The 24,247-nt window shown below is 42.0% G+C and overlaps 1 protein-coding gene across 1 annotated transcript in view; it reads left to right on the top strand.

The window, feature by feature from the left end:
• The window catches only part of CUEDC1 (CUE domain containing 1), a 247,841-nt gene that overhangs the window by 211,768 nt on the left and 11,826 nt on the right, over nt 1-24,247 (top strand). The window contains exon 9 of the mRNA XM_040424225.1: nt 21,883-21,976. Coding sequence (XP_040280159.1) covers nt 21,883-21,976 — 94 coding nt within the window. The remainder of the gene's footprint in view (nt 1-21,882; nt 21,977-24,247) is intronic.

Below are 24,247 nucleotides of genomic sequence, written 5' to 3' on the forward strand. Positions count from 1 at the left end.
AATTCACAAAAAGTTATAATTAATTACTTCGCTACTGTAATAATAAAGGCCAATGCATGCAGTGCGTCACGTTACCGCAAAACGAACACATTAAGTGACTGTGAAGAAGCATGCTTTACTATATGGCACGCAATGCACAGTTAAGGAGCGGCAATACTTATACTTTCCATTGTGTTGTGTTCCGCTGTTACAGGGAACGCAACGCCCATGGTTAACCTAGCCTCTCACTGATAACTGATTAAGTAAATATGTTTTGCAGGACTAGAGAGACTTGTATAAGTGAAGGGAATGGATAGTCAATAGTTCAAGACTGAAGCTCTAAACCATTTGAAAAACTGCTGTCATTCAGCTAAGGCTATAAAAACTTGTAAACTCAGATTGTTAGCTTAACCCCTTAAGGACACAGCCTTTTTACACCTTAGGACCAGGCCATTTTTTGCAAATCTGACCAGAGTCCCTTTAAGTGCTGATAACTTTAAAACGCTTTGACTTATCCAGGCCGTTCTGAGATTGTTTTTTCGTCACATATTGTACTTCATGACACTGGTAAAATGAAGTCAAAAAAATTATTTTTTTTGCACCAAAAAATACCTATTTTAACAAAAATTTGAAAAAATTTGCAAATTTCAAAGTTTCAGTTTCTCTACTTCTGTAATACATAGTAATACCCCCAAAAATTGTGATGACTTTACATTCCCCATATGTCTACTTCATGTTTGAATTGTTTTGGGAATGATATTTTATTTTTTAGGGATGTTATAAGGCTTAGAAGTTTAGAAGCAAATCTTGAAATTTTTCAGAAATTTACAAAAACTAAATTTTTAGGGACCAGTTCAGGTGTCAAGTCACTTTGCGAGGCTTACATAATAGAAACCACCCACAAATGACCCCATCTAAGAAACTACACCCCTCAAGGTATTCAAAACTGATTTTGCATACGTTGTTAACCCTTTAGGTGTTGCACAAGAGTTATTGGCAAATGGGGAGGAAATTTGAGAATTTCATTTTTTTGTCTAATTTTTCATTTTAACCCATTTTTTCCACTAACAAATCAAGGGTTAACAGCCAAACAAGACTGCATCTTTATTGCCCTGACTCTGCCGTTTACAGAAACACCCCATATGTGGCCGTAAACTACTGTACGGCCACACAGCGGGGCGTAGAGTGAAAGGTGCGCCGTATGGTTTTTGGAAGGCTGATTTTTATGGACTGGTTTATTTACACCATGTCCCATTTGAAGCCCCCCTGATGCACCCCTAGAGGAGAAACTCCCTAAAAGTGACCCCATCTAAGAAACTACACCCCTCAAGGTATTCAAAACTGATTTTACATACATCGTTAACCCTTTAGGTGTTGCACAGGAGTTATTGGCAAATGGCGATGAAATTTGAGAATTTAATTTTTTTGCCTAATTTTCCATTTTAACCCATTTTTTCCACTAACAAAGCAAGGGTTAACAGCCAAACAAGACTGTATCTTTATTGCCCTGACTCTGCTGTTTACAGAAACACCCCATATGTGGCCGTAAACTACTGTACGGGCACACAGCGGGGCGTAGAGTGAAAGGTGCGCCGTTTGGTTTTTGGAGGGCTGATTTTGCTGGACTGTTTTTTTTGCACCATGTCCCATTTGAAGCCCCCCTGATGCACCCCTAGAGTAGAAACTCCATAAAAGTGACCCCATCTAAGAAACTACACCCCTCAAGGTATTCAAAACTGATTTTACAAACTTTGTTAACCCTTTAGGTGTTGCACAAGATTTAATGGAAAATAGAGATACAATTTCAAAATTTCACTTTTTTGGCAGATTTTCCATTTTAATATTTTTTTTCCAGTTACAAAGCAAGGGTTAACAGCCAAACAAAACTCAATATTTATGGCCCTGATTCTGTAGTTTACAGAAACACCCCATATGTGGTCGTAAACTGCTGTACGGGCACACGGCAGGGCGCAGAAGGAAAGGAACGCCATACGGTTTTTGGAAGGCAGATTTTGCTGGACAGTTTTTTTTTACACCATGTCCCATTTGAAGCCCCCCTGATGCACCCCTAGAGTAGAAACTCCAAAAAAGTGACCCCATTTTAGAAACTACGGGATAGGGTGGAAGTTTTGTTGGTACTAGTTTAGGGTACATATGATTTTTGGTTGCTCTATATTACACTTTTTGTGCGGCAAGGTAACAAGAAATAGATTTTTTGGCACGTTTTTATTTTTTGTTATTTACAACATTCATCTGACAGGTTAGATCATGTGGTAATTTTATAGAGCAGGTTGTCACGGACGCGGCGATACCCAATATGTATACAATTTTTTTTATTTATGCAAGTTTTACACAATGATTTCATTTTTAAAACAAAAAAAATGTTTTAGTGTCTCCATAGTCTAAGAGCCATAGTTTTTTCAGTTTTTGGGCGATTATCTTAAGTAGGGTCTCATTTTTTGCGGGATGAAATGACGGTTTGATTGGCATCTATTTTGGGGTGCATATGACTTTTTGATTGCTTGCTATTACACTTTTTGTGAAGTAAGATGACAAAAAATGGCTTTTTTTACACCGTTTTTATTTTAATTTTTTTACGGTGGTCATCTGAGGGGTTAGATCATGTGATATTTTTATAGAGCCGGTCGATACGGACGCGGCGATACCTAATATGTATACTTTTTTTTTTATTTATGTAAGTTTTTGAAACAAAAAAAATCATGTTTTAGTGTTTCCATAGTCTAAGAGCCATAGTTTTTTCAGTTTTTGGGCGATTATCTTGGGTAGGGTATGATTTTTGCGGGATGAGATGACGGTTTGATTGGTACTATTTTGGCGTACATGCGACTTTTTTGATCACTTTTATTACCTTTTTTGGGAAGTAAGGTGGGCAAAATTTCAATTTCATCATAGTTTTTTATTTTTTATTTTTATGGCGTTCACCGTTCAGGTAAAGTAACATAACCGTTTTATAGATCAGGTCGTTACGGACGCGGCGATACCAAACATGTGTAGGGAATTTAATTTTTTTCATTTTAATCAGTGATAAATGTGTTTTTTGATTTTTACTTTTTATTCACTTTTTTTAACTTTTTTTTTTACCCAGACCCACTTGGTTCTTGAAGATCCAGTGGGTCTGATGTCTGTATAATACAGTACAGAACAATATATATTGTACTGTACTGTATTTTACTTACACTGAACAGATCTATGCCTTTCAGCACAGATCTGTTCAGCACCATGGACAGCAGGACGCCTGAGAGGCGTCCTGTTGCCATGGGAACCTTCCCCGTCTGCTCAGAACTGCGCAGACGGGGAAGGGTAAGCACAGGGCTGAGGGGGGCTCTCTGGGGGCTCTCTCCCTCTCCCATCGGGGGGCTGCAAAGGCACAGCAGCCCCCCCGATGGGAGAGGGAGGGAGCTCCCTGCGCTGTTAACCTTTTCCATACAGCGGTCCGTACGGACCGCTGTATGGAAAGGGTTAACGGCTGACATCGCATTGCAGATGTCAGCCGTTTATACCAGGGTGCCAGCAATGTGCTGGCACCCTGGTATACCCACTAGAAACCAACGATTATACAGGGGGAGGCGGGCGGGGGATCGCGATCCCGCCTGCCGCACCGCCCGCCTCCCGCACCGCCCGCACTGCCCGCAACCCTCCCCCTGCACCTCCCACCGGGCTAAAATCACTCGGGGGGGGGGGGGTGCAGGGGGAGGGATACAGATCTATTTTAGGAATACTAAAGTTTCTGATCCCCGCGGTCAGGGACCGCAGGGATCAGAAACTGCAGAAATCGCAGCAAACCGCAGGTCTGAATTGACCTGCGGTTTGCCGCGATCGCCGACATGGGGGGGTCACGGGACCCCCCCGCGCATTTAGCCTAGGTGCCTGCTCGATGATTTGAGCAGGCACCGGGTTCCGATCACTGCCGGCCGGGCGGCAGTGATCGGAACAACACATGACGTACCGGTACGTCATGTGTCCTTAAGTACCAGGACATCATGACGTACCGGTACGTCATGTGTCCTTAAGAGGTTAAACTTTAAACATGACTATGGGATTTTACTAGGGAAATCATGTTTTAAAATAAATGCCCCTTCCTGGATACTCCCACTGCCCTATTTTCAGCAGAAGATCAGCACACAAAGGAGAAGGCAGCAGCTTCTGCCCAACTTACCTCTCTCTGCTATAAGAGCTTGGTGGAACACATTGTGTTTTGTCTTTTGCTTAAACTGTTCAATACAGTAGACTGTTGGCTTCCTAGCCAGTAGTTCTGTGGTAATGACATGTATGTTGCCTTTCTTTCCTTTAAGGAATGTATAAAACACATTCGCATATTAAATACAGAGGAGTCAGAAGTACTAAAAACTGAGGAGTTGGAGTTGGAGCATTTATCTACTGACTCCACAGCCCTGGATTCTACACAGTTAAGTGATCCGATTGAACACAAAGCAGACTCCCTCCTAATGAAAGCTTGGGCAGCAGCAATGTTTGACGTCAAGACTAATATTGCAGCCACATCGGTAGCCAGAATTATGTATTTCTGGTTATCAGAATTAGATGAACATTTAAAAAATAAAGCCCCCAGGGAAGACATTATAAATTCTATCCTACTAATAAAATCTGCAACTGCTTTCCTGGCTGACTCATCGGCTGAGTCGGTTTGTTTTTCCGCCAAAGACGCAGCTTTGTCTAACGTAGCTATAAGAGCCTTGTGGATGAAATCCTGGTGGGAGGACAAAGCCTCTAAGGCCAAATTATGTTCAATTGCCTTCTCAGGTGAATTTGTATTTGGGCCAGTGTTAGATAAAATACTGGAAAAAGCTGCGGACAAAAAGAAGGGGTTTCCGGAAGAAAAAGAAACTAGAAAGAGATCTTTTCGTCCTTTTCTTCCCAGTCTAGACCCTATAGAGGGAAGGGTAAGACAGGTCGTTGGAGCTACAGTAAGGGAGGCAAAGGTAGGGGGTTTATCCTCAATCCCCAAAACAAGCAGGGAAACAAACAATGACGCCAGAGTGGGAGGAAGGTTGAAGAATTTTCTAGAAAGTTGGGAACTAATTACACCAATCCCTGGGCATTAAAAATCTTAGCACAGGGTTACAAGATAGAATTTTCTTCAACCCCTCCAGAAAAATTCACAATTACAACCCACAACAAGGGAATTCAAGAAAAGATCTGGCAGGAAGTTCAGGACCTAACCAGATCAGGAGTCATAATAAAAGTACCACATACCAAAGTAGGACAGGGGTTTTACTCAAGACTTTTCTTAGTCAAAAAACAATTCTTACCGCACAATAATAAATCTAAAACCCTTAAACAGGTTAATCGTGTAAGGAAGTTCAAGATGGAGTCAGTTGCCTCTACCATTCCCCTGATTCTAGAGGGCTCCTTTTTGGCATCGATAGATTTAAAAGACTCCTACTATAATTTTCCAATCCATCAGGCCTCTCAAAAGTACTTAAGGTTTGCGGTAAGAGATCCCAGGGGTTCCCTCCACCATTTTCAGTATGTGGCACTCCGATTCGGCATTTTATCAGCCCCAAGAACCTTCACCAAGCTGGTGGTGGAAATGGTGGCGTTTCTACAAAAAAAGGAATCAAATATCGTCCCCTATATCTGGATGACTTTCTAATAATTGGAGGTTCAAAAGAAGAAACCTCCAGGGTAATAAGAGATTTCATGGACACCCTTTCAGAGCTGGGTTGGTTGATAAACCTAAAGAAATCTACACTCACCCCATCCACAAGAATAAGGTTTCTGGGTGTACAGTTAGAGTCTGTATATATTAGAAAACTTATTTACCACAGGACAAGATAAGAGCCCTCAAACACAAAGTAACAAAGTTCCAAAACTCTCACAGATGCTCCATTCGGAAGGTGATGAGCCTACTAGGTACTCTAACATCTTCCATAGGTTCAGTTCCATGTAGTAAGGCTCACACCAGAACCTTGCAAAATTGGATACTAAAAAATTGGAGCAAGAAACATTCATCCCTGGACAGGATAATCAGCATCCCACCGGTAGTCAAAATAGACCTGAACTGGTGGAAAAACAAAGAAAAACTTCTTCAGGGCATGGACTGGCTCAGGATACCAGAAGTCAAAATAGTGACCAATGCCAGCCGTTCAGGTTGGGACGCAAAGATAAGAAGTTATGCCTTCCAGGGGGACTGGCCAGTTATCATAAGAAACAGGTCTTCAAATTACAGAGAACTGTACGCAGTCCTCATGGCTCTTACAAAAGGCCTCTACCAAATAAAAAACAGACATCTGAAAATTCTTTCAGACAATATCACAACAGTCGCATACCTAAAACATCAGGACGGCACAAGATCCAGTCCTCTGGCAGAGGTAGCAAGAAAAATATTCTATTGGGTAGAGTAAAATTTTCTCTCCTTAACGTCGGTTCACCTTAAGTGATCAGAAAATCTAGAGGCGACAAACCGTATATTCAGGAGAATGGACTTTAAGTAGAATTTTTTTTCAGGAAATCTCTTTCAGATGGGGACTACCACAAATAGACCTGTTTGCGTCCAGAAAGAATGCCCAGGTCCGTCAGTTTTGCTCTCTTGACCCCAGGGACAAACCATGGGCAGAAGACGCCCTGTCAATAAATTGGACATGGGATCTTGTTTATGCATTTCCACCTTTTCCTCTGATCCCCAGAGTAATACAAAAAATCCAGAGGGAACCAACAACAGTAATCCTAATAGCTCCTCACTGGCCGAAAAGAAGCTGGTTCTCGGCTCTGAAACGAATGGCACTGGAAGAACCATGGAGAATACCCTTCCAGGAGGTTATTCTTTCTCGAGGACCAATAAAACATCCAAAACCACAGATTTACAACCTAGCTGTCTGGATATTGAGAGCGAGTCACTCAGAAAACATGGTCTCTCAGATAGAGTAATCCTCACTCTCAGAGCAAGCAGAAAAAAGGTTACAGCAGCCATTTACCTTAAGATCTGGAGGAAGTTCTGTAGCTGGTTGGGAGAAGAACACCCAGACACTTCTTCTCCACCCATAATTAAAATTCTAGATTTCTTGCAAAATGGGTTAGTACTAGGATTAAGACAGAGTACCCTTAAGGTCCAGATATCGGCGTTAAGCACATTTTATGATACTAGCCTTGCCGAACACCGGTGGGTAAAGAGATTTGTTAGGGCGGCCTCTAGACCACGGATGGGCAAACTGCGGCTCTCCAGCTGTTGTAAAACTACAAATCCCATCATGCCCTGCTGTAGGCTGATAGCTGTAGGCAGACTGGGAATACTAGTAGTTATAGTTTTACAACAGCTGGAGAGCTGTAGTTTGCCCATCCCTGCTCTAGACTAAGACCAACTCTGAGCTCTATGATTCCTCAGTGGGATCTTAATATTGTACTAAATGGTCTGTCTAAACCCCCATTTGTTCCCTTAGCAGAAATTTCTATAAAACACCTATAATTTAAAACTGCTTTACTGATAGCCATAACATCTGCTAGACGTATAAGTGAAATTCAGGCTCTTTCTTGTAGAGAGCCATATCTGAAGGTTTTTGAGGATCGTGTAACATTGAGACTAGATCCAGGCTTCCTCCCCAAGGTGGTATCAGATTATCACCAAGACCAAGAGATCGTTTTACCATCCTTTACAGTCCCTCTAAAGGATGAGGCTGAAGAAGCATTGCATCCCCTTGATGTTAGAAATACAATTCTACAATACCTAGAAGCATCTAAGACCTTAAGGAAAGACGATAATCTTCTAATCCAGTTTGCAGGTCGAAACAGGGGAAGGAAGCTTTCTAAAAACTCTGTAGGTCGCTGGATCAGAACTACTATAGGTTGTTGTTACTCCCTTCAAAACATTCCTTGTCCTAGGGGTATTAAAGCTCACTCTACCAGGGCAACTGCCTCTTGGGCGAAAAAAGGAGGTGTTTCGATTAAATTTGCAAAGCTGCTACGTAGTCTAGTTTCAACACCTTTGTGAAACATTATCCCCTTAATTTGGCCGCCTCTGCAGATATAGCATTTGGCCAAAAAGTATTGCAGGCGGCCTCCCACCCTATGTAAATATTTGTTAGTTCTCACTTGTGGCCGTCACGGTGGATGAGATGGAAAACCGTAATTGGACTTACCGGTAATTCCGTTTCCTTGAATAATAATCTATAGATACATTATTCACATATCTAGTTTGGATATGAAGAAATACTCAAACACACATATTGCTCATCCACCTTGGTAATTTGGAAGAACACTGAGGGTGAGGAGGGGTGGGGGCAATTTAAACTCTCTCTATTTACTGCCCCACAGAGGTCAAGGATCATCTCTCACTTGTGGCCGTCATGGTGGATTCAAGGAAACGGAATTACCGACAAGTCTAATTGCGGTTTTCCAGGCTCCTGAAATTGATGACGTGTCCTCAGGATAGGTGATTAATGTCCGAACAGTGAGGGTTTGACACCCGGCACTCCCACAATCATCCATTTCCTGCAGCCTCTGGCGCTGGAATTAGCATTGTGAATGAAACAGAAAGCATAGGTCTGGTGAAAGTGTAAAGTGCCAGGCTACTGCAGCTCCTAGTCGCTTCAATAAGAGCTGAGCTGCAGTAACCTGGTATGGCCACTACACTTTGAATGGAACTGTGCTTCCTGTTCCATTTATAATGCTAGTGCCCTGCTCAGAGTCTGCAGGGAAAGCTGATTGGTGGTGGTGTAGGGTGTCAGACGGATTGGGTATTAATGACCTATCCTGAGGATAGGTCATCAATATAACGAACCTGCGAACCCCTTTGTTCGTGTGGCATTTGCCTGCAAACATGTGCCATGTAGTGTTGCTAGAGCATGATAGGAAACTATTGCTTTGCTTTAATTGGTCATAACATCATAGGTGGGATACCTTAAAAAGAACGCAGGTTGTTATGTGTTGTGGCAGAACTGCATGTTGCCTATACTGACAACTTGGCCATGAAGCTCCAGTCTAATTGTTGCTGACTCTACAATATAATTTTTTTGTTGTGTAGTCTCTTCACTTTAGTCAGTGCAGACTTAATAGCAGTCCCTTATGTAAACTTATTGAAATCTACAAATACCTTTAATTTAATAACTTTTTCTCCATTTTCCTCCATTGTTCCTAATTTATGTTTGGTTTACCTGAGCTACAGTCACCTATGCCATTCTGCAGTGGTGGCCACTCTTGCTCAGTGGCCTCTGAACATATTCTGATAAACCTCGCCAGGTAATTGGGAACACTTCTCTTTTGATTATGCGCAGTAGCTCCAGGCTACCTCTATATAATTCACTGACAATTCTGGAACATGCTTGGTAGCTTCTGAGCCCTCTTTTCAGCTCTGCTAAGAAATTAGTGTAGCAGAGCCCTTATTAGGAAGGAGTGCGATCGCTTCAAAACGCACAATGGGGCTGTCCAGAAGACATTGGGAGCCCAATCTGAACCTCATTTTCCCATATCCAAGATTCTCAATATACATAGTTTTAAGCATGCTCTAAAAACACATCTTTTTAGTGTAACCTATTGCATTCCTTTATCCCACTCTGCTCCATTAATCCCCCTACTACTTAAATGGGTTGTGCAGCCAGTAAATATTGATGACCTATCTTCAGGATCGGTCATTAATATCTGATAGGTGGGGGTCCAACACCCATCACCCCCGCCAATCAGCTGTTTGAAGAGGAGGCGGCACTTTGCAATTGCGGCCAAGAATAGGACATGTTCTATTTTTTTCGGGATCGGAATTACGGACCCGAAAGTGCGGCCCCATAGAAATGAATGGGTCCGCAATTCCGTTCCGCAAAATGCGGAACGGAATTGCGGACGTGTGAATGAAGAGGAAGTAGTGCCCGCATACTACCTGCACAACCCCTTTAACTTCTCCGAATAGATACCTTCATCCAGCACTTAAAGAAGACCTGTCACCACAAATTTCTGTGAAATCTGTAGGTAGCATGTTATAGAACAGGAGACGCTGATATATGGGTTTGTGGGGAAAGATTCAGCAAAACTTGTAAGTTATACATTTAAATATCTGCTTTTTCTATATTTAAGACTGTCTCTGTGCACTGCTATCAATGACTGACTGCTATTTCTGTATACACACTTACACAGTGAATGCTCTCAATCTCTGATAACACCTCCCATGTGTACTATTGAAGTCAGAAAAGCTGGTATGATTATCTGGGGAGCAGTTGCAAACGACAGTCAGTCACCTGTATTAGTTATTTAAGGGAAATGAACACCTGAACGATATATATGGAGCAAGCTAGGACGCCAGCTTCAGCAGCCTATGACTGTGCAGAATCTACATATTCCTAACTGCAATATATGTTTGCATATGTGCCTCAGGATACTCATTAAATGTATTGCATATCCAATTAATTCTGAAATAGTTTTTTTCACTCACATATTGTACTTTATTTAGGTGTTAAAATTAGACCTATACAATTTGCATATACTTTTAAATGTTTCCCTATTTTTAACTGCAGTGTCACATACTATACAAAAATGTTATCAGATATTTTTTTCCATATGTTTACTTTTAGAAGCACTTTTATAAGTCTTTTAACCAAATTTTTAAATACAGTATGTTTTCCTGCACTAAATCAAGTTCACGGGGGTACACAGGTGTCATAATGATTGAAAACCCCCAAAGTGACAACATTTTGAATACTTAACATATTCACCTAGGGGCGCAGTGAGCATTTTGGTCCCAAAGTGTTTTTTAGTAGAAATTTATGAAAAGCAAGTGAAAAAAGACAGATTTTTTTGCACAGTACACATAAAAATGAAGAAATGCACCACATAGTTTATCACTCTACTTCTAGGGTACAGAGGGAAAGGAGCGCCATATGGATTTTGGAGGGCAGATTTTGTTGGAATGGTTATTGGGCACTATGTTGTAATAGAAGAGACCATGAAATACCCCTACAGGGGAAACTCCCAAACATGACCCCATTTTGGAAACAACACCCCTCTAGGAATTTTTAGATGAGTATAGTGAGTGCTGTGATCCAACTGGCATTTTATAGAATTCAGAATAACTTGGCCATGAAAATAAAAAATTATACTTTTTTCCAATAAAATGCTTTAGCCCTAATTTTTTTCATTTTTTTCAAAATGGTAATCGGAGAAAAAGGAACCCACAACTACATATATTCCACATACAAACATATTTATACACCCATTACATCAATAACACTTACCTTTTCTGCAGCTAGGTGATGTATGGACCTTGCAGGCTGCCTGTAAAAGTAGGGGCCACAGACCCCTATCCTGGGATAGCAGTGGAGGGGAGCCATTCAGTATGCCAGCAGCTACAGGAGGGGGCAGAGGATAAGAGAACAACTGTGGGGGAAGCATTTGGGGGGAGGGGGTAGAGGACAGGAGAGCCACTGAAGGGGGAGCATTTGGGGGGGAGGGGTTAGAAGAACAGAACAACCAGCGAGTGAAGCATTTGGGGGAAGAGGACAGATCAGTGGGTGGCCTGGAGGCCAGGAGAGTTGCTGTGGAGAAGCACAGTTAGATGACCCTGCTATCCTCCTGCATTGCTGTGCTGTGTCACCTTCCTACTTCTTTTCCTGTCAGAGCCCCCCTGCTCAGCTCTATGGAAGTCCGTGCTGGTGGACTGGGATTGCTGCTAGGAACTTCCGGAGCACAACTAGAACATCCAAAACAACCATTGTGTGAGGAGGAGGAGGAGATGGCATGGAGTATAACAGTAAGCTGTCTTCTCCTCAAGTGCAATGGACCTAAGGCTACTTTCACACTTGCTTTTTGTGCGGATCCGTCATGGACGGATCCGTTCAGATGATACAACCGTCTGCATCCGTTCAGAACGGATCCGTTTGTATTATCTTTAACATAGCCAAGACGGATGAAAGTCAATGGGGCAGGGATCCGTTTTCTTTTGTGCCAGATTGTGTCATAGAAAACGGATCCATCCCCATTGACTTACATTGTGTGTCAGAACGGATCAGTTTGGCTCAGTTTTGTCAGACGGACACCAGAACGCTGCAAGCAGCGTTTTGGTGTCCGTCTCCAAAGAGCAATGGAGACTGAACTGATGCATTCTGAGCGGATCCTTTTCCATTCAGAATGCATTAGAATGCAAACTGATCTGTTTTGGACCGCTTGTGAGAGTCCTGAACGGATCTCACAAACGGAAAGCCAAAACGCAAGTGTGAAAGTAGACTAAGCAAGAGGTCTAAAGGGCACTAATTCATTAATGGCAAAGCTAAGCACTATGAATGTGAGAGAAGAGCAGGTGGCCCACTGTAGTCACCAGCCCATCTGGCAGTCTGGCCCTGGTAGCCTGTGTTCCTCCATCCCCAACGTATCTCATCTTGTATCCAGCCTAGATGCCGCCTAGAACCTCCTTTCAATTGTAGTTTTTCCTCAATCTTTTTGCTCTAATATTGAATCACTTTCATATATCAGCCTTACATTTACACCTATAAAGTTTCATTCAATTCCAACAGCTCCTTCTTGGTGCGTTATTTTTTTGTTGTATTTATTATGGTTATAAGCCATTTTGACTAGAAACCTTAGCAAGCTTCTAACAATGTGTGAAAAACCATTCCCTGGTGAAGCACTAGCCAATCTGTTTCAATATATTGTAATGCACACTGTATGACTGAGGATGGCAGAATCTCCGAGGAGAAACTTTTCATTGTTGCCATAGGTCTGAAATTATTTGTGTATAGTCGACAACGGATAAATTATTACCTAGGAGCCAGAAGCGATGAATATCTGGAACTGTTTGAAATGAAGATAGCAAATCATTCTGTTTTATTTACTATGGGCCTTACAAAGAATTGTCTCCTTATGCCACAACATTTCATCACTGAGAGACAAATGATATGCTGCAGTGGAAAGCCTCTTGAAAAGTGCATAGGAAATAGGATTGGCAAACACTCAGTGTGTCATCTCGTGTGTTGGTTTTCTTTTCAGTAAGAAATCAGAGAGTATTAAATTCTAGGAAGTAGAGTGAAGGAAGAACAGTCTTCTTGTATGAGTAGTAATCCTATTTCCAGCCATAATGTTAGAAAAGCATTTTCGATTATTTACTTACCTGTCATATTTAGCAGGAAACATTCAGGGGCAATTATTGCTACCAGCAATTATGAATGGCATGTATTCAGAACAATTTGATCTATATACACTCACCTAAAGAATTATTAGGAACACCTGTTCTTTTTCTCATTAATGCAATTATCTAGTCAACCAATCACATGGCAGTTGCTTCAATGCATTTAGAGGTGTGGTCCTGGTCAAGACAATCTCCTGAACTCCAAACTGAATGTCAGAATGGGAAAGAAAGGTGATTTAAGCAATTTTGAGTGTGGCAGGGTTGTTGGTGCCAGACGGGCCGGTCTGAGTATTTTACAATCTGCTCAGTTACTGGGATTTTCACGCACAACCTTTTCTAGGGTTTACAAAGAATGGTGTGAAAAGGGAAAAACATCCAGTATGCGGCAGTCCTGAGGGCAAAAATGCCTTGTGGATGCTAGAGGTCAGAGGAGAATGGGCCGACTGATTCAAGCTGATAGAAGAGCAATGTTGACTGAAATAACCACTCGTTACAACCGAGGTAGGCAGCAAAGCATTTGTGAAGCCACAACACGCACAACCTTGAGGCAGATGGGCTACAATAGCAGAAGACCCCACCGGGTACCACTCATCTCCACTACAAATAGGAAAAAGAGGCTACAATTTGCACGAGCTCACCAAAATTGGACTGTTGAAGACTGGAAAAATGTTGCCTGGTCTGATGAGTCTCGATTTCTGTTGAGACATTCAAATGGTAGAGTCTGAATTTGGCGTAAACAGAATGAGAACATGTATCCATCCTCTGATGGCTACTTCCAGCAGGATAATGCACCATGTCACAAAGCTCGAATAATTTCAAATTGGTTTCTTGAACATGACAATGAGTTCACTGTATTAAAATGGCCCCCACAGTCACCAGATCTCATGCCCTGGATGTGCATCCCTCAAATCTCCATCAACTGCAAGATGCTATCCTATCAATATGGGCTAACATTTCTAAAGAATGCTATCAGCACCTTGTTGAATCAATACCACGTAGAATTAAGGCAGTTCTGAAGGCAAAAGGGGGTCCAACACCGTATTAGTATGGTGTTCCTAATAATTCTTTAGGTGAGTGTATATGTGTATATATATATAGACCAAAAGTTTGGACACACCTTCTCTTTCAAAGAGTTTTCTTTATTTTCATGACTATGAAAATTGTAGATTCACACTGAAGGCATCAAAACTATGAATTAACACATGTGGAATTATATACATAACAAACAAGTGTGAAACAACTGAAAATATGTCATATTCTAGGTTCTTCAAAGTAGCCACCTTTTGCTTTGATTACTGCTTTGCACACTCTTGGCATTCTCTTGATGAGATACAATACGTTGTACACGGAGAAACTGGCTCCGCGGCAAGGTTTTAACCATGGACCGTGGGTGACAGCTCTCGAACTTCAACAACTTGTTGCAGTCCGTCGGCTTAGTGTATAAGTCGGTCACAAGTATCGTACCTTGTTTGATCACCATGGTATCCAAAAATTGGACCTGCTCGGTGGAGTATGTTAGAGTAAACTGTATATCTGGGTCTATTGTATTCAAAAAAGTGTGGAAATCGGCCAGCTCACTTTCAGTGCCGTCCCAGATGACAAAGACATCGTCTATGTATCTCCACCACCCCCGCACAAGACTGAAGTGGTGGGACACATAGACGTGCTCAGCCTCCAGGCCCGACATGAAGATGTTGGCGTAAGTCGGCGCCATATTCGAACCCATAGCGGTTCCCCGCTGTTGTAAAAAATAACCATCCTGAAAAGCAAAATAATTGTACCTCAAAACTACACCGAGCAGGTCCAATATGAACTCTCTACATTCATCAGTATACTGGGTGGAAACCAGACACTTCCTGATTGCCTCTACACCCCTATCATGATTTATAGAGGTGTAGAGGCTCACCACATCGAAGGAGACCAGCAGGATCCTATCCGTCACCTCCACCTCAGCAATCCTGTTAAGGAAGTCACCTGTGTCACGTATGTAGGATCTAGCTCCTACAGCAAACACTCTCAGTATTTTATCCAGGAAGATGGCTACATTAGAGAACACAGACTCCCTCCCGGAGACAATGGGTCTCCCCGGGGGGTTCTGTAAACTCTTATGAATTTTAGGTAACACATACATCAATGGTGTTTTGGGGTGTGTTATCAATAGATACTTGTAAAGAGCTTCATCGATCAAACCTCCTACTTTAGCTCTATCAAGTATATTAGTGATAACCTTCATCACCTCAAATTTAGGGTCATGATTCAGCTGTCTATACACCAGCGGGTCTCCCAGCTGCCTCTGTATCTCTGAGACGTACCATTGGGTGTCCATCACAACAACGGCACCCCCCTTGTCGGCCGGTTTGACCGTGAGGGAGCCGTTGTTGCAAAGTTCACCCAATGCACGTATCTCGGCTGACTTCATATTAGGGTGCTTGAGCCCCCTTTCAGACAATGAGTCTTTCAGATGCTCAATATCCACCCTCACTGCATTAATAAATGCGTCTATGGCCGGACTCTTAATCTGCGGTGTGAAGTCACTCTTGGCGTGTAGGCCCACACCCCGAAGAGAGAGTTCACAACCGTGCTCAGTGTCGCCACCAGTCGCATGCTGATCATTCTCGGAAAACCACACTTTCAGCTTGATACTTCTAAAAAATTTTTGCAGATCTACTTCAAGCTGATACCAATCAACTCCCACTGCAGGGCAAAATGTTAACCCCTTAGATAGGAGCTCTGTTTGTGCGCCTACCCGCTGAGCTGACTAAATGTACCTATAGGTGTATTGGGATCTGGACTATGTGCTTATATAAGGGTCCTAGTTATGGTGCGTATGCCCGCTAGTCTCCGTACTGTTTACATCACCATGGTCACTTCGGCACACCCCCAAGTGCTATGCGTCTGACGCTGAGTCACATGCCTTGACCTCCCTCCCCTTTCAGCTGTTTTCCCTGCGGTGCGCTCCAGGGGATGACGCTGCGGTCCATGGAGCTGTCACGTGTGAGCGCGGCTGTATCGGGGGGCGTGGCCAATGACGTCGGGCTCGGCGCATGCGCATCGCCGACGAGGGGACGCCAATGCCGGCCGGTTCCAAGAACTCAAGTATGGTGAGCTCCGTCCTGATGTTTTTAATCTGTGTTAAGGTACGGCTGTATCAGCAACATATGTTTTTAACCCTGTATGTACCTAACACGTTTTGCACAGTGTTCGATATGGGTAATCACATATTAAATGGAGAGAGATGCATATTCTATTTAAATGTAATGGATACACAGAGATTTATCTCGCTATATTATTTATTTTGGCATCATAGATCACTTATGAAATGTTTGTATGCTCACAACATGAGAATGTTTACTATACACCTATGTCATGTGTTTAAATGGTTAATGATCACGTGACTGGTTTGTAGTCACGCCTAACCACTGATTGTAATTGAATTGTACTGATTGGGGGATGTATTTATACCCTGTCATATGCACTGTTATGTAGCTTGAGAAAGGCCTCATTGAGCAGGCCGAAACGTCGCTTGAATAAAGTTGGGGTTCCTCACCCGTTCACCTCATACTGGAAGTGCTGCCTCATCATTCGTTTTTTATATATATATATATATATATATATATATATATATATATATATATATTATATATTAGATTTGAAGTCCTCGGCATGTCAATTTATGTTTGCAGATATACAGTGGATATAAAAAGTCTACTCACCCCTGTTAAAATGTCAGGTTTCTGTGATGTAAAAAAATGAGACAAAGAGAAATCATTTCAGAACTTTTTCCACCTTTAATGTGACCTATAAACTGTACCACTCAATTGAAAAACAAACTGAAATCTGTTAGGTAGAGGGAAGAAAAATATAAAAATAAAATAATATGGTTGCATAAGTGTGCACACCCTTAGGCTGGGTTCACACGGGCGTTGCGGGAAAAGATGCGGGTGCGTTGCAGGAACATGCACAATTTTTCCCCGCAAGTGCAAAGCGTTTTAATGCGTTTTGAACGCGCGTGAGAAAAATCGGCATGTTTGGTACCCAGACCCGAACCCGGACTTCTTCACAGAAGTTCGGGTTTGGGTTAGGTGTTTATTATTTTCCCTTATAACATGGTTATAAGGGAAAATAATAGCATTCTTAATACAGAATGCTTAGTAAAATAGTGATGGAGGGGTTAAAAAAAATATATATAATAATTTAATGACCTTAATCCACTTGTTCGCGCAGCCCGGCTTCTCTTCTGTCTTCTTCTTTGAGGAAAAGGACCTGTGGTGACGTCACTGCGCTCATCACATGGTCCATCACATGATCCATCATCATGGTGATGGATCATGTGATGAGTGCAGTGACTTCACCACAGGTCCTTTTCCTCCTGGACAGCAAAGAAGAAGACAGAAGAGAAGCCGGGCTGCGCGAACAAGTGAATGAGGTGAGTTAAATAATTGTAAAAAAAAAATTAACCCCTCCAGCCCTATTTTACTTAGCATTCTGTATTAAGAATGCTATTATTTTCCCTTATAACCATGTTATAAGGGAAAATAATAATGATCAGGTTCCCATCCCAATCATCTCCTAGCAACCATGCATGAAAATTGCACTGCATCCGCACTTGCTTGCGGATGCTTGCGATTTTCACGCAGCCCCATTCACTCCCTATGGGGCCTGCGTTGCGTGAAAAACGCACAATATAGAGCATCCTGCGATTTTCATGCAACGCACAAGTGATGCATGAAAATCCCCGCTCATGTGCACAGCCCCGTAGAAATGAATGGGTCCGGGTGCAATGCGTTCACCTCACGCATAGCACCCGTGTGGAAATCTCGCCCGTGTGAAACCAGCCTTAAACTAATACTTTGTTGAAGCACCTTTTGATTTTATTACAGCACTCAGTCTTTTTGGGTATGAGTCTATCAGCATGGCACAATTTTACTTGGCAAGATTTGCCCACTCTTCTTTGCAAAAACACTCCAAATCTGTCAGATTGCTAGGGCATCTACTGTGCACAGCCCTCTTCAGATCACCCCACAGATTTTCAATCGGATTCAGGTCTGGGCTCTGGCTGGGCCATTCCAAAACTTTAATCATCTTCTGGTGAAGCCATTCCTTTGTTGAATTGGATGTATGCTTTGGGTCGTTGTCATGCTGAAAGAAGAAGTTCCTCTTCATGTTCAGCTTTCTAGCAGAAGCCTGAAGGTTTTGTACCAATATTGACTGGTATTTGGAACTTCATAATTCCCTCTACCTTAACTAAGGCCCCAGTTCCAGCTAAAGAAAAACAGTCCCAAAGCATGATGCTGCCACCACCATGCTTCACTGTGGGTATGGTGATCTTTTGGTGATGCGCAGTGTTGTTTTTGCACCAAACATATCTTTTGAAATTATGGCCAAAAAGTTCAACCTTGGTTTCATCAGACCATAACACCTTTTCCCACATGCTTTTGGGAGACTTCAGATGTGTTTTTGCAAAATGTAGCCTGTCTTGGATGTTTTTCTTCGTAAGAAAGGGCTTTCGTCTTGCCACTCTACACCATAGCCCAGACATATGAAGAATACGGCAGATTGTTGTCACCTCTACCACACAGCCAGTACTTGCCAGATATTCCTGCAGTTCCTTTAATGTTGCTGTAGGCCTCTTGGTAGCCTCCCAGACCAGTTTTCTTCTTGTCGTTTCATCCATTTTGGAGGGACGTCCTGTTCTTGGGACTGTCACTGTTGTGCCATATTTTCTCCACTTGATGATGACTGTCTTCACTGTGTTCCATGGTATATCTAATGCCTTGGAAATTCTTTTGTACCCTTCTCCTGACTGATACCTTTTAACAATGAGATCCCTCTGATGCTTTGGAAGCTCTCTGTGGACCATGGCTTTTGCTGTGGGATGCAACTAAGAAAATTTCAGGAAAGACCAACTAGAGCAGCTGAACTTTATTTGGGGTTTATCAGAGGCACTTTAAAAGATGGTAGGTGTATGCTGACTCCTATTTAACATGATTTTGAATGTGATTGCTTTATTCTAAACACAGCTATATCCCCAGTTATAAGAGGGTGTGCACACTTATGCAACCACATTATTTTTGTTAGTTTTTTTGTTTTCTTCCCTCCACCTAAAAGATTTCAGTTTGTTTTTCAATTGAGTGGTACAGTTATAGGTCACATTAAAGGTGGAAAAAGTTCTAAAATGATTTATCTTTGTCTCATTTTTTTTACATCACAGAAACCGGACATTTTAACAGGGGTGTGTATATCTGCTGCAAATCTACAACTTTTCCATACCGAAATCTGCTTCAAAATCTGCAATGGACTTTCTACTGGTGGATGCACCTGTATACTTATTGAAGCTGATGATATACAATTCTTGTTGCATTAGGAAAATCATGTAAGAGCTTAGGCTTGTTTCACACTAGCGCTCGAGAGCTTCAGCAGGCTGTTTCGGCAGAGAATAATATGCCTGTTTGCAGCTGGATCTCCTCCGATCCCTATTACAGTGAATAGGGCTAACAGGTGGCTTCGGGCAATGCTAAATCCAGTGAGCACTGACAGACTTTTCCCTGCCAGAACAGCCTGCTGGAGCTCTCAAATGCTAGTGTGAAACTAGCCTTACACGTACAAAGTTTGCTGTTCAAATGACAGTTCTTAAAGGCATTCTGTAATCATTAAGTGTTTACACTTAAAGGGCTTCTCCAGGCTTTTAATATTGATGACCTATCCTCAGGATAGGTCATCAACATCAGATCGGCGGGGGTTCCAGGGCGCTTTTACCTTTGCGACAGTGACCCTTGCTGGCTGTAAAGTGAGCTGTGAGCCTGTTGTCTGTGAATGATGGCTATAGTTAGAAGTTTTAGTGTTAGTATTCCAGACTACATACACACATTTTTCTCCTTTTTCTTTCATTTAAAAATATATATAGTTATTGGTTTTAGTAATAGTATATGTAGCAATATTTGTGTGCAAACTCTATAAATGTACACATTTTTAAATAAATAAAAAATTATCTGTCATCTAATGGCACAAAAAAAATGTCTGTGTCCTGTGAAAAATAATATTATGTACATGCAGTTTGGCTCAGATATTAAATAGTTATTTGTCGTTAAATAGGCTAATTGCTAAAATAAAAAAATTGGCCTGATCATGCCGAGTTCACACTTTAGTTATTCAGATAGGTATTTCCATCAATTATTGTGAGCCAAAACCAGGTGCTAGTCAAAGACACAGAACACAGGAGGCCATTTTTCCACTATACCTTCTCTGTGTAGGGTTCACTACTGGTTTTGGCTCACAATAACTGATGGAAATAACTGACCAAAATCCAAGTGAATGCCATTAAAACAAAATCCTAAAAGATATCAGAATTGCAGATATATATATTTTTTTTTTCAGTTTCACCCCACAAAGAAGTTTTTCCAGTTTTTCAGTTCATGAAATGCTAAAATTGTGTCACTAAAGGGTATCTATCCACAGATTTGTACCTGACTTGCTGTTGGTCCCATGTTTATATATGGCTGGATGGCTGAGGAAAATGTTTTATTTATGCAAATGAGCCTCTAGGAGCAACAAGGGTGTTGCCATTACACCTAGGGGCTCTGCTTTCTGCAACTGCCGCACCCTCTCCACTTTGATAGAGCCAAGCAGTTAAAACGTCATCACTCCTGGCCATGTCAATCAAAGTGCAGAGGACATGGCAGAACCTCTAGATATAAAGGCAATGCCACGGTTTCTCCTTGAGACTCATTTGCATATATTAAAACATAATTTTTCTAAGCAATGTGGGCACATATGAACATGGGACCAACACAGATGCCTTCTGCTGCCAAAAGCACATACAACAGGTCAGCCAGTTTCATAGCTACAAATCAACTGACAGATGTCCTTTAAAGAATACAACTGGTATTGCCATGTTTCTATTTCAGTTGATCAGAAAACCCAAAAAGTAATCCACAGATTCATTTTTTTTTTTCCTTATCAGGTCCAAGAAGCAGGAAGTGGGTATGCTTAATAAAAACTGACCTAAAATATGCTCAAAAAGCAAATAAGTATATGGCCACCAAAGGTGACTGAAGGAATCTGGCAGGAAAAAAGAATGTAAACACATGGTCATTCACTAATTCAAAATTTTGCAGGCCAAGTCAGTTTTGGCAGCAATGCTTTTTGTGCTTGTTTTTTGTGGGAGGCATTAAATAGTATGAATAGTATGTTATTTTAATAGTTTGGACTTTTATATGAATATAGCGGTTCCGATAATCTTTATATTAGTTTTTCCTTTTACATGATAAATGGGAATCAGATTGTTTCAGAGTTTTAATATTTGTGTTTTTTTTTAAAGATTTTTTTTTTTTTTTTTTAAAGAGTAACCTTTAGTCAACCAGTATTTAGCTCAGTAGGCTTCTGCTCAAGCCTACTCTGCTTACCTGAAAGCTCTCTATAGCGCATCGGTGCAGCATCTCCTGTGTTGATGTGCTGTGGAGAGCAGAGCGGGCTCTTGCATAGCCTATTGGTATAGGGTACTGCTGTGCTATGCCAGGAATTAACCAAGCTGAAGGGGCACAAGCAGGAGCAGAGATTTGTACAACACTCGCTGTGGACCCCCTTCCACTAGTCAGTGGTGTACAAATGTACCGATTCTAAAGCGTTATAGACACCTGAACTTCACGTGACTTTTAGGAGGTTAAGGGGTAAAATTGTCCATTGTAATGATGATGGGTTTGCATCCAGTTGTTGGAAAACCTGATCAGATGTTACCACCCGCTGAAGAAACAGAACTTTGTGTACCTTCACAAAATACTTCTTCTCTATGTCTTGAGGACTTGATAATGATTTATTTTACTTTTTTTCAGCAACCAGAAAGAAGTTGTTGGAGATTGCCAGAGCATTTTCAGAGAAAACAAAAATGAGAAAATCTCGGAGAAAACATTTGCTCAAACACCAAGTGTATCCTATTGTGCTATGTAACATAACACACAGTAGCCAGTGTTTCCAATAGCAAGTGAAATTCATTTCTTCTTGCACATGTACATTAAAGGGGTTGCGTGACCAGTTGCAGTGATGCAAGGGGAGCAGGTCATCACTATATGGCATGTGATTGTCTGCAGCGGTTGTGTCCTTACGTCAACTTTTGCAACTTTTTGCATTTTATACCACTCCCTCCAGTTTTGAAATATGGGAGAGAAAGTGGGGTGGGTGTGGTTAGATATGTTAATGAATTTCACTCCAGATTTATCACTGACACTTATTTAAAAAGCCACAAAAAAACTGCAATCTCACTCTAGTAGGAGGGTGGAGTAGGAATAGCTTTTCTAGACAAAAGCGCTAATGCACATCGTGGATCCGCAAAACACAGATCCTGGCTGTGTATGCCATTTTCTTTTTCACTTCAATAGAAATGGACAAGAATAGGATACTGTATGTTTTGCGGGACCATGGTATGGCCATACAGATGCGGACAGCTCACTAAATAAATCCGCATCTGATCCTCAAAAAATGCGGGTTGGGAGCGGACTAGGGCTGCAACGAGTACTCGACTAAATCGAGTAATTCGGCACACAAAAATCCTCGATGCTAATTTTTTGCATCGAGGATTCGTTTTTGTCATGTGACCACGGAGCGGGAGTAAAGCGCTTGCTATTACTTCCGCTGCGCTTGGAATACTCACCTTTCCAGCAGGGGGCCTCCAGACACTCCACAGCACGTCCTTAGTCCCACACTACACTGACCTCCTGACGTACGCACGCCGTGACCTGACGCGCTGTGGGACGTCAGGCGCAGAGCAGCGCGGAACGATGTAGTGTCGGTGGCGCCCCTGCTGTAAAGGTAAGTTGGTGCGACTAAGGCTGGGCACCCGGAGTGCACAGCATCATAGCAACCAATGACGCTGTGCATTCCGGGTGTCAGGAGGAGCAGGGAGGGAGAGCTGCTGGCACAAGGGGAGAGAGCTGCTGGCACAAGGGGAGAGAGCTGCTGGCACAAGGGGAGAGAGCTGCTTGCACAAGGGAGGGGATTATGGCACAAGGGGGAAGAGCTGATGCCACAAGGGGGAGAGCTGCTGGGGTGGGTGAGAGCTGATGGCACTGGGGTGGGTGAGAGCTGATGGCACTGGGGTGGGGGAGAGCTGATGGCACCGGGGGGAACTGATGCACTTGGGCTGATCGCACAGGGGGAAACGAAGGGTGTTGGGGACTGATGGTAGAGGGTCTGATGAGTTTTTTTTTATAAAAGAAAATAGTGTTTTAATTCATTTTTTCTTATTAGATTACTCGATTAATCTTAAAAAAAAAATAATCGATAGAATACTCGATTTCTAAAATAATCGCTTACTGCAGCCTTAGAGCGGACCAAATGTATGGTCATGTGCATGTTGAAGAAATACACTTTAAACACCTTCCCACATATATAAAATATAACTTTTAATAATTACTTTTAAAATAAAAGCTTATATCAAGCCCAGATAAAGTAGGTCTTATAGTAATACAAATAGCACACTTGTGGAGACACCTGCCTTCTAAGAAGCCTACATCATAGCCCAAGTCTCCCAGTGGGTCCTTATTGAAGGCACCTCTGTTTATCTACCAAACTAGTCAGAGTCTTTATCCTGAGATTCTGCCTAATTGATATATGCGATTTAATCCCCTGACGAACCAGTCTTATTTTGTTACTGGGGAAATGCTGCGTCGGGATTTCGTTTTTGTGCATTTGTCTTATCATATGATTTAAATTGCCTTTGTTTGGTACACTGTTAGCAATCTTCTCAGCATTTGGTATCAGCCTGCGATGTGTGATCTGCCTGTGATTTGTTATGAAGGGTGTAAGTAGGTGACCTGCAGGTTACGCACGAGGACAGGGGGATCCCTACCATTAAGGGGTGTCCCTGGGCTGAGGATTAGGAAGGGCCTAATAGGGATAGAATAGGTACGTTTGTGTCTGTTTTTCCGGCCCTTTCTTTCCTGTGAATCATATACCTCAGACCATCATCTATGATCCTCAGGGGCCAGAGATCCTTACCAAAGCGCTGAGATCGCAATAAACCGTAAGTAATATCAATGCCAATATCCGTTTTTTACTGTTTGAGATAACAAGTGTGCTATTTGTATTACTATAAGACCTAATTTATCTGGGCTTGATTTGAGCTTTTATTTTAAAAGTAATTATTAAAAGTTATATTTTATATATGTGGGAAGGTGTTTAAAGTGTACTTTTTCTCATGTG

The sequence above is a fragment of the Bufo bufo genome, chromosome 3 (assembly GCF_905171765.1).
Source record: "Bufo bufo chromosome 3, aBufBuf1.1, whole genome shotgun sequence".
Classification (NCBI taxonomy): domain Eukaryota; kingdom Metazoa; phylum Chordata; class Amphibia; order Anura; family Bufonidae; genus Bufo; species Bufo bufo.